The sequence below is a fragment of the Athene cunicularia genome, assembly GCF_003259725.1.
Source record: "Athene cunicularia isolate RWA chromosome 4 unlocalized genomic scaffold, athCun1 chr4_part1, whole genome shotgun sequence".
Taxonomy (NCBI): Eukaryota; Metazoa; Chordata; class Aves; order Strigiformes; family Strigidae; genus Athene; species Athene cunicularia.
The window spans coordinates 2,451,027-2,462,602 of record NW_020799098.1 but is presented as its reverse complement, the minus strand read 5'-3'; the positions used below and the strand labels follow the sequence as shown (position 1 = coordinate 2,462,602).

The 11,576-nt window shown below is 49.0% G+C and overlaps 1 protein-coding gene across 1 annotated transcript in view; it reads left to right on the top strand.

The window, feature by feature from the left end:
- Nucleotides 1-11,576, top strand: part of PTPRA (protein tyrosine phosphatase, receptor type A) — a 95,073-nt gene that overhangs the window by 71,945 nt on the left and 11,552 nt on the right. Inside the window, exons 5-13 of the mRNA XM_026846895.1 lie at nt 378-390; nt 812-897; nt 2,232-2,305; nt 5,204-5,340; nt 7,129-7,219; nt 7,677-7,753; nt 9,470-9,506; nt 10,779-10,876; nt 11,022-11,141. Coding sequence (XP_026702696.1) covers nt 378-390; nt 812-897; nt 2,232-2,305; nt 5,204-5,340; nt 7,129-7,219; nt 7,677-7,753; nt 9,470-9,506; nt 10,779-10,876; nt 11,022-11,141 — 733 coding nt within the window. The remainder of the gene's footprint in view (nt 1-377; nt 391-811; nt 898-2,231; nt 2,306-5,203; nt 5,341-7,128; nt 7,220-7,676; nt 7,754-9,469; nt 9,507-10,778; nt 10,877-11,021; nt 11,142-11,576) is intronic.

The following is an 11,576-nucleotide window of genomic DNA, read 5'->3' as shown; positions in this document are numbered from 1 at the left end:
CCTTGCAGTGCAGAGCATGCACAATGGGTTGTCTAATGTCACCTCCTCCTTAAAGTCAGTTTTTCCAGGGAGGAAAGAAGTCCCAGCAGGAGCAGCCTCTTTGTGATGAGCCGGACAGATGATAAGTAGCTCGGCAGCCCTGAACCTCCCCAGCAAACCTCAGCCTCAAGGTGTTCAGAGCCCACGTGCATCACAAAGCGTTGCCCTCTTGTCCCATTTGACAGGGAGCTGGAAGCAAAGTCGTGGTGGTTTTACAAACGTAGTATCTTTGGGATCTTGCAAAAGCCACAGTTTTCACCTGTTTTAATATAAGGTTCCTTATCATCTTATACCAAACTGATGGACCTTTCAGAAACTTCTCGCATGGATCCTTATGTCTCAGACAGAAGACTTGGTAGGTCCCCAGGTGATAGAGCGGGAACTTCTACTGGTGGCTGTCGGGCCACCATGGGCACATTCAGTTGTGCAGAAGAAACCCCTAAAATCGCCCACTCACAACTTTCTCAGTCACAGTTTTCATCTTCAAGCTCACATTTTCACTGTGTACAACACTTAGAGGAGACTGAGCTGCTCTGAATCGTGGTTACGGGTTTGAATCTAACCTCGGAGTATCTGAGATACATGGTCCTCGCTCAGGTCCTGTATCTGTCTTCACTGTCAGACTGGAGAAACATAACCTTACTCAATACCTTTTATTAGTGTTGTTATTATTTTTATTATCTTACAAGCAGAAATTGTAGAGCTCTTCCCTGTTAAATGATAGTGCTGGATGTTTTTCAGTGTTGATCGTCACCTTTCTTTCCCTATTGCAGATGAGACTCCAATTATAGCTGTGATGGTGGCCCTGTCTTCCCTTCTAGTCATAGTATTTATTATTATTGTGCTGTACATGCTAAGGTAAGAAATGCTTTAATGCTAACTTCCCTTACTTTACAAAAAATTAATTACTAAATGAACAGGAATAAGCCTTTTGTGCTGTTTGCTAAGATAAAGGCTGACACAGCTGGTGTTTTAAAAAGAAATCTGTAGGGATAATGAAAATTATGTTTGGGGTTATGTAGAAAATTATGCTTATTCCTTTCTCTATAAAGCTGGTCCTTGTGTGGGGTAATGCCTGTTCTGCTACTGAAAATGTCATATTTAGTAGGACAGATTAAATTAAATTCCTGCCAGTGTAGTTAAAAATTGAGGGAAGATTTCTTTGAGAGGCAAAGAGTGTTGGCTTGAGTAATCCAGGGAAGCTGAACACAGCGCTCGAGCTGGAAGGTCTTTTGTATGTATAACTGGGGGTGTTATTCCTGGATTCCCATCTTGATACTGAACGTGACGCAGAGCCAAGCTCAGCCTTGGTACCAAACCTTAACATCGTGCATCTTCTGCTCCAAGGTGGCATATGGCCAGGTCTTGTTAGGAGCATTAGGTGATGCTGTAGCTGGGCTATAACATGACAAAGCCCTTTTTTAGGTCCATTTTTAACAAATCCAAACATCTGGGCTGCTCAAATGTAGCATTCCCAGCTCCTGAGTGCATATCTGCTCATCTAGAAGAGGGGTTTTATTCACCTGCAGTAAACTTTTTCATTTACTCACCATTTTGGTGATTAAATAAGTTTTTTTTTAAAAAAAAAAAAATAAATATTTTCCTCAGCAGTGGAAAAATTCTCTTCATCTCCTGGCTCTGTGCCTGCCCTTGAGGCAGTGAACCTGATGAGAGTTTTGCCTTGGGAGTTCAGCAGCAGCAGAGTTTTGAGTCCTCCCCACCTGGCTTCCAGCCCTTAAAAAAAGGGTTTCTGTTCACCGCCGCCTGCCCAGTGATTCAGCAAAACCCTTAACTTCAGGCAAATGGAGCATAATCATCTGCTTCAAGTTAAAAGCACATGGAGAAGGGCTTTGCAGCAGAAGGACGGATCAACCTGGGGCTTATGTGCTTTGCTGAATCAGCCCGTAGAGCAGGAACTCCTTGGGGTGTCCTCCATAAAAAGCAGCCTTAAAACTTCTCCTCCTGGCTTTCACCTCGCTCTGTCTCCTGCAGCCTTTCCAGATGTGGTCAGTTAAAAGTTACATCCGTAGGCAGGATTTTAGAGGTCCCGTAGCCTCTTGGACCCACCAACTGGTTCATCAAGCCGTGAGAAAGTGTGGAACAGCCTTCATGGCTGCACTGCTCCCCCAGAAGGTAACCTGGCCTTCTGGGTGGGTATCTACTGACATTCTCCGCTCCCTTGTCTTCGGTAGGTTCAAGAAATACAAGCAAGCAGGGAGTCACTCCAACTCCTTTCGATTGTCCAACGGCCGGACGGATGATACAGGTGAGACCCGCATCCGTGTGATACAGGGAGCAAAAGTGCATCTTGCAGAAGGAATGAGCTTTGTTCAGATCAGAACAGGTCAATGCAGACATTCTTCAGAATATTTTAGGTTTTTCTCTTTCCCCAACTTGGAATCGGCCAAAGTTAACTAGTGAAATAAATATCAATTCTCAAAAAAATTGTAAAAATTACAAAAAATGTCATAAACCCCTTGAAGTGGCCAAAGTAGAGTTGGTTTACACCCTCCAGGGCAGCTCTCTGGGCAGTGCAGAGCTACCTGGGTTGGTCTGCTGACCATACAGTGCCTTTCCCCTTCCAACACAGCAATAAGACACGTGCAGCTTGATGGACATGTAGCCAACGTAATAGCTGGGGGCATCTTTTACTGGCCAGCTCTAATAGCTGTGGGAAAACGTTCAACAAATGCTGTTTTGGGGACATGATTTGCTGGAAATATGTAGAAAGGAAGATGAAGATTATGTTCCACTTGAGTGTGGTCTAGGAAGGGCATATGAAGATGGCCCTGAGTATGTTTTTATATTATTGCTGATGGGAATAATATAAATAATATACAGCAGAATAAATATAAATACACTAAAATAATATAAATACATACATCAGAACGCAGACCTCCGTAGTCCAGGAAAATCCAGGAAAGCCCGTGGATGCAGCACTGTTGCAGCCTGAGCCCGGTGCAATGACAGTGCTTGGGGACTCAGCAGTCATTGTTCTGCCACTTCATATTTTTGTAGGGAAGTATTTTTTCATTTACATTTTTATTTGTTTCTTTTTATGAACTTTCTCTGTTTTCCATGATTTTGGTGAACTCTTACAGGATGCAAATTTATTTCCCAACTTTCTCTCCAGTGACAAAATGTTTGCCCTCAAGTGGTTAATATTAAAATGGACAATCCCTTCCAACACCAAACTACTCACAGTTCCTCTTGAGTTTTCACAATATCTCCTCGACTCAAATAACAACCTTTTTTGAAGAAACACATCTTTGGGAAATAATTAAATATCCTTCTACCCTTTTAAATTAGGATGACAGCTGATTAAAACTCAGGTCTTCACACTAACTGTAGACACCAAACTAACATTTCTTAGAGAAAGCAGGGCGTACAGTGGTTTTTCTTTATAAAAACATTTTTGGACCTCTTAAAAATGCATAAATGCTATTGTAAAGTCTTATGCAGTGCAAGCCTGCTGTAATGTCTGAACTCTTTTCTCCCTGAGCTTGTCTCGTTCGCTGGCTTTGAGCCAGAGCTGCCCATTGAGGATCTGAAGTTGGGCATCTCCATCCATATGGAGGCACCAAAGTAAGAGTGGAAGAGGAACCATCACCTCTTTAACTCAGTCCAGATCCTTTTTTCTGAGCTCCCTCCACATAAACCAAACACCTTCAGAGCAAGTGCAAACTGAAAATCAGCACCTTTTTTTTTTTTTACGTTGGCAGCTAAAACCTTCCCTACCGGTTTTACATTGCTATAAATGAAGGTGTGAACTTCATGAACAGTCAGTTGTGTTGGTATAACCCTCGTGTGGCCTTTCTTGGCTTCACTAAAGAACCACAAGCAACAGCTACCTTTGCTGTGTCCACCTGGGAGTTACGTCATGGTGATGGTGCCAGACTTCCCATATGAGCAAGGGTGAAGTCTGAATTCATAGAAAGGTGGTCTTCATCCCCCAGTATTGATGACTTGGTCCTCATTGCCCTATCCTGCCTCTACAATAGTGTGATGCTCGATCCCAGGGTGTTGAAAGAGTTTCACATTGTCACAGAATCATTTAGGTTAGAAAGGACCTTTAAGATCATCAAGCCCAACCGTTAACCCAGTGCTGCCCAGGCCACCACTAAACCATTTCCCTCAGTGCCACATCTACACGTCTTTTAAATACCCCCAGGGTTGGTGACTCCACCGCTTCCCTGGGCAGCCTGGTCCAGTGCTTGACAAACCTTTCGGTGAAGAAATTTTTTCCTAACATCCAATCTAAACTTCCCCTGGTGCAGCTTGAGGACATTTCCTCTTGTCCAATTGCTTATTACTCATGAGAAGAGACTAACCCCCCGCTCTCTACCCCCTCCTGGCAGGGAGTTGCAGAGGGCCAGGAGGTCTCCCCTCAGCCTCCTCTTCTCCAGACTGAACCCCCCCAGTTCCCCCAGCCGCTCCCCAGCAGACCTGTGCTCCAGACCCTGCCCCAGCTCCGTTGCCCTTCTCTGGCCACGCTCGAGTCATTCAATGGCCTTTTTGGGGTGAGGGGCCCAAAACTGAACCCACTCCCCGAGGGGCGGCCTCACCAGTGCCGAGCCCAGGGCTCAGATCCCTTCCCTGTCCCTGCTGGCCACGCCAGTGCTGACACAAGCCAGGATGCCATTGGCCTTCTTGGCCACTGGGCACACTGCTGGCTCATATTCAGCTGCCTGTCAGTCACTCCCCCAGGTCCCTCTCTGACTGGCAGCTCTCCAGCCACTCCTGCCCAAATCTAGAGCATTGCAGGGGGTTTTTAGTCTTGGTCCTCATTGTCCTATCCTGCCTCTATGACAACATAACACTCAACAACAGGGTGCTGAAAGAGTTCCATGTTATCACAACATCCCCAAATTTTTGTGCATTGTCCATAGGAAAAGCAAAAGGCCTGGAAGGGTTCAAGGCCAGGTTGGACGGGGCTTTGGGCATCCTGGGCTAGTGGAAGGTGTCCCTGCCTGTGGCGGGGGGTTGGACTAAATTATCTTTAAGGTCCTTTCTATGAAAATGGTGATTCTATGAAAATACAGGGATAGTGAGGAGAGCCCTAAAAGCAGCAAGCCTGGGGTCCCTGTGCCCACCTGGGCATGGACGAGTGCTGGGCACGGGGAGCAGCTGGGTGGGCACCTCTGATGCCCGGGTGTCGTTGCAGAGCCTCAGAGCATGCCGCTGCTTGCCCGCTCCCCCAGCACCAACCGTAAATACCCGCCTCTGCCCGTTGACAAGCTGGAAGAGGAGATCAACCGCCGGATGGCAGATGACAACAAGCTCTTTCGGGAAGAGTTCAACGTGAGTGCCTTTGCTTCTTGCCCTTAAATCCTGCAGGCTGCTCTTGGTGTCGAGCTTACAACTCACGGTGGGGAAAAATGTGTTCTCACTTCATAGAGCAGGGACAAAATGGCTGGTACAGCAGAGAGGGGCTTTAGCGTGCGGTGGTACCTAGCTCGGGACAGCACATCAACCCAGGGGTAACTGAGTCAATAACATAACGGTGCTGGATGCTGGGCTTTAGAAGAGCTTCTCAGGGAGCTTCATGGAGGGAGTGATGGTCTGCCTGGTCCTCAGCGGTTTCTCAAAGGGCTGCGAGGTGTGAGGACCCATTCTGTCCCTGAATCTGCTGTGAGGGTGGGCAAGCCTCTACCCATCACAATCACTGCAGGGAGCAGAGATTTTCTAGCAAGTAACACTACAGGGATACATTTTGCTGGGTTCGGGAGGTGTCCTCGATGTCTTGGGGTTTTGCAGAACTTCCCTGCCTGCTGGTTTCCTCCCAAGCTCTGCCTCCCTCCTCCCAGTCCTCATGGCTTAAATCCACAAACAGCCAAAATAAAAGCTCTGACAGAGAAACAGAAATGACCCCGTCTATTTCAATAAGCTGTTAACCCTGAAACAGAATGATCACAGTTTATAGGACAACAGTTGGCCTTCAGCAGTGAGTAATAATTCAGGTATTGTGCTTATCTCACAATGCTAGAGCATCTCTTCTGAGATGGCTACAACCTCTCCTTGGTGTTGCTGAGCTCTGCAACTTCTTGTGGTAATAAACCTGTTTCACCTTGATGATATAAAAATGGGCAGAGCGATCCTGAGGTAGGGGACAAAGTTAAATAACAAGCTGGAGTATCGCAGCATGTAATATAGGAACTGCTGAACTAACTGGATTCTCCATCAGCCTAATTAATGAAAGAAAATCCACTGTTGATCTGGTTGTCTTCACTGCAAAGGTGTCATCTGCAAATACATAAAGCCTTAGGTCCAAGGCACGACAGGGCAATATGAGGACGATGAGATTAAAAAAAAAAAAAAGCCACTCAGCTTTCTCCAGCTGTTGCACAACTTGATACCCTTCCTGACCACGCTTCGATGTAACTAAATAGGTGCAATGAATGCCCGGAGAGGGGGATTTTTCAGGTTATAAATACTCAACTGCCTTGAAGACTTCCGTTGTGAAGCACGTCTGGCCTGTCAGCTGGAGGGAGGGATGGTGAATCCCTCCAGTACGTTTTCATCCTCTTCACTACTCAGAGGATGTAGAATAACGGTGCTGGGGAAGCACCTCCTCTGCTCGAACGTGAAACCTGGCCCTTGTGAACCAGGACAGCATCTCCTGGCACCCTAGCACCCCCCAACCCAAAGGTTCCCCGTGCTGCTGGATGGAGAATAACCCCCTGCATGGGTGCTCCTTCCCATCGCTGGGTGTGCTTGAGTGATGGAGGCTTTAACCGGGTCATCCTTAACGGAGGAAATCTCAGCAGCAGCCTGGGGGAGCAGAAATGAGCTCCTGGATCACTGGGCTGGTGGGCTTGGTATCGGAGGCTTTGCTGCCACCTCGTGTTCAGGGGTCCTGAGATTCCCAATAGCACTTTTTGGAAGGGATTTACTCTCTCTAGTCAAGCTCAGGCCATTTAAATGATCACCTTGAGCTCGGTGGGCTGGGGGTGAGGGGTGTGAGTGGTGTGGGCCATGTCCGGAGGGGCAGGATGCTCAGATGGGGCCTGTGCTGACACACCCATTGTATTGTGGTTACTGCTGTGCTGTAAGAAACATCATGGAAAACCCCCTTTTCTGCCATTTCAGGCTCTCCCAGCGTGTCCCATACAGGCCACGTGTGAAGCTGCTTCCAAGGAGGAGAACAAGGAGAAGAACAGATACGTGAACATTTTGCCCTGTAGGTATCGGAGCTGGTTGGGTGGAGTGCTGCTGCCAGGGATCCCCATACCTGGTTTTGGGATGGGAGAGGACATGGTTGAGGTCATTTTGCACCCCAGATGGGTGACTGCATCTGCTTTAGCTCTCAGTACTACAAGGAGGAGCTCCCTGGAGCTGTCAGCAGCCAGGAGGCCATGGAAGATAAAATGGGTGGGAAATGCCAAATTGACCAACTCTTGCCAGGTGGCAAGTGGGGCTTGCTCAAATGTGTGTGCTCTGCAGAAGAAAAACTTCCTTGGGCAAAGTCTAGCACCTCTCAGGGCTTAAACAAGAAGAGTATGGGGGAATAAAGATGTTTGTGTGTGCGGGGGAGCAGCGAGCCTGGGCTCCACTCCAACACCCGCCTTTCTCACTACGCCAGATAGCAGCTACGTGGAGGGGTTTGTTTTTAATGCAAAGTCTTAATTTTCCTCCAGATGATCATTCCCGGGTTCACCTGACCCCTGTCGAGGGGGTTCCTGACTCTGACTACATCAACGCCTCCTTCATTAATGTGAGTTTTGTGATTTGAAGGGGAAATCCCCACCGGCTGCACCCCAAACGGTGGGGCCTGGTCCCACCTGGAGCGTGGGGCCTTTATGGGGCGTGATTTGTGCGTGGGAGAGGATGTTAAAGAGACCACCTCCTACGTTAACATCTCCCCAGCTCCTCCAGAGCAATGAATTACACTGGTGTTTGATCTCCTAACCTTTGTGTGGCTGTGGTGAGCTCACTGTGCTATACTCCTTGTCATGACCCCAGACAAAAGTGGTTGAAATTACAGGCTGAGAGCTGGGACTCATAAATTCTGACTGTATCTCTACCCTTGCTCAGCTGTTTTGCCATAGTCACATCTCTTCCCACCTCTTTTCACCACTTACTCTCCTTAGGGTTCTGCAAAGCCAAGCCAGCTGGTTTGCAAAGGCTTTGGGAACCATTCCTGCAGGAACTGGGGATTTCTGATTAACGGCTGATGGATGGTGGGGCTGGTTAATCATCAGTACTTCCCAGCTTGCAGGGCTGGACGTGGGAAGGGGATGAAAAGGAAATCAAGCAAGCCAGCTGAAATAGAAGCAACATTGCCCTGCTTTGCTCCTAGGAGGAGATGGGTCACATATATTTATATATGGGTCACAGAATCACTCCGGTTGGAAAAGCCCCTCGGGATCATCGGCTCCAACCCTCAGCCCGACTCTGCAAAGTTCTCCCTGACCCCACATCCCCCACAGCTCATCCCAACGGCCCTGAAACCCCCCCAGGGATGGGGACTCCCCCCTCCCTGGGCAGCCTGTTCCACTCTCGGACCACTCTTGCTGGGAAACATTTTCTCCTCCTGCCCAGCCTGACCCTCCCCTGGGGCAGTTTCCAGCCGTTCCCTCTTGTCCTGTCCCTGATCCCCTGGGAGCAGAGCCCAGCCCCAGCCTCTGCAATGTCCTGTCAGGAGCTGCAGAGAGGGATGAGGGCTCCCCTCAGCCTCCTCCTCCTCACACTGAACACTCCCAGCTCCTTCCCTGGCTCCTCACAGGATTTATTCTCCAGCCCTCCCCAGCCTCATTGCCCTCCTCTGCCCTCACTCCAGCCCTGAGATCTCTCTCACATTGAGGTGCCCAAACCTGTACACAACCCTCCAGGTGTGGCCTCACCAGGGCAGAGCACAGGGCTCTGTCACCTCCCTGCCTCTGATGATTATCACCATATAGCTCAAATGAATTGGAAGAGTTATATGAAGAAGTAGCCTCTGAGAGAGAAGGAGGCACGTGAAGAAAAGCAAAACCCAAAAGAGCTCTTTGCTTTCTTCACCAGTAAATAAATATCAACTAGGAAAAACACAAAATCAATCCCCATGAGTTCAACTGTCCAATCTCCCGAAGATTAATCCTGATGTTCACGTGATGCTCTGGATGCAGGGTCTGATGGCAGCAGAAGGGCTGTTGGGTACCACTTCATTAGTGCTCTGGGCCAACAAGTGGGCTCATTCCAACATCACACGAGTGTGGGGGGTGTTGCTCTGGGGGAGGCACCCTTTGCATGGGGATTTTCCATGATTTCTTCTCTGCTGTCGGTGCTGTTTCTCACCATGGAGGCTGCAGCCCATTCTCTGCAGAGGGGGAAGTGAGCAACAGAGCAGGTGATGGCTCTGTTTATTAATGATACAGCTGCATTTCATGACTCCCGTGTTAGACAAATGCTCATCTTTAATTTGTCTTCCTTTTTCTTCTTTTCTTTGTAGGGGTACCAAGAGAAAAACAAGTTCATTGCTGCACAAGGTAAAGGGTCGGTTATTCCTGTAGCACTATCTGGTGGCAGTTGGACTGGTGTCCTTCTGCTCTACAAAGCTGTGCCAGGCTAACCACAGCACAGCACCTGGCAGAGCTCCCCTGGTCAAAAGGAGGCTTGGCTGGTCTACAGTTTGTTCCCAAAATGGTTTTACTGGTCAAAGACCAGGGCTGGATGCGTTGGGGAAGGAAGAGAAGCCCTACCTGTGCAGTACTGATTGCTGGAGGGCGTCAAAGCCTTTCTTCCCTGAGTCTTGTCCTTCCACCCTAGCCCTCAGCTGCAGGTGGTCATGATCTCTGGAAACGTTGCCAGTGAGCTGCTTAATTAAATTCTCAAAAATATTACAGAAAGCACCACGCTTATCTGGCTTCATTTCTGCTCCTTTTTAAACCTCGGCAGACAAGAACATGGGCTTGTGCCCTTGGAGAGAAATTTCTCTGTGGTCTTGGGAGGGGAGTTAGACTATCAGCTACGGAGAATGAGTATCACGAGTCTTCCCAAGCTCAGCTGTCCCCCACCAGAACATCACCAGCTTGCATGTAACATCCATAGCCCTCTGGTTCTCTTGTTTTCCTTGTACCAGTCCAAACATATCCCTAAAACTAAGATGCCTACTTGCAGGGAGGCTCATGTCAGCAGAAGGGGGTTATCCGACCACAGGAGGTGGTTTGTGTTTCCTCTCATGACTTGCAAGTGGGTTGGGACATCACCTGCCCGTTTGCCTGGCTCTTGCTGGAGAAGGAAGGCTGGACCAGGTCCAGCAGTGGTATCAGGCTGGGGTAAAGCTTTGGCTCTGCTCTTCTCTTGGCTCGCCCTCAGGCTTGGCAAGGGAGGTCTAAGTTGAGTCAGCTCCTTGTCTGGCAGGCAGCAGGTAACTATTCCTGTGCTATATTGAAATGGGATCCCGTGGTTAAAACACCAGGCTCGGGGACAGGACTTCTGCGAGCGACTTGCGACGGCCACAATATACCTGGGTGACCTTGGGCAAGTCGTTTCCGTGCTCCATTTGTCCTGTTCCCCCTTCTTGGGCTAAAAATTGTATTCCTCATCATAAAACATATCCAGAAAGCCCAGCTCTTGTGTGATAGGATTGTTCCTTAGGTTAGCCAACATTCCCAGACTCCAAAACACCTCCTGTGCTGACATCTATTGGTAAAATATATGTTGCATCATCCATGGTGTGTGATTTCACATGCTGGTTTTGGTCTCAGAGCCTGAGGGGTTAATCCCATAGATCACATTTCTTTTTACCTTCCCCTTAGGACCAAAGGAAGAAACCGTGAACGATTTTTGGAGGATGATTTGGGAGCAAAACACAGCAACAATTGTCATGGTGACCAACCTGAAAGAGAGGAAAGAGGTAGGTGTCAGAAGACTTCATGGGCTGGTATCTAATCCAATTTTGTCCAAATCCTGCACATCTCATGCTCATGGGCCTGTCTTGGAGCCAATCCCAGATATGTGGGGGACCAGAGCTCACCTGCACCCATTTTCTCTCCCCACAGTGTAAGTGTGCTCAGTACTGGCCGGATCAGGGCTGCTGGACGTACGGGAACATCCGAGTGTCTGTGGAGGATGTGACCGTCCTGGTGGATTACACCGTGCGGAAGTTCTGCATCCAGCAGGTGCCGAGACTCGTGTCCCTCATCTCCCATCCCATCCCTCCCCTCTCTGTGCTGGGCATCCAGCAGGGGCTGGCAAGCTCCTCAGCTCCTCCAAGCTGTTGTGAGAGCAGAGTTGGGATGAAATGACCCCAGCACCCATTTTTAACCAGACCTATTAAAAATTAAGGGAAGGGATCTGAGCCCTGGGCTTGGCACTGGTGAGGCCGCCCCTCGGTGAGTGGGTTCAGTTTTGGGCCCCTCACCCCAAAAAGGCCATTGAATGACTCGAGCGTGGCCAGAGAAGGGCAACGGAGCTGGGGCAGGGTCTGGAGCACAGGTCTGCTGGGGAGCGGCTGGGGGAACTGGGGGGGTTCAGTCTGGAGAAGAGGAGGCTGAGGGGAGACCTCCTGGCCCTCGGCAACTCCCTGCCAGGAGGGGGCAGAGAGGGGGGATGAG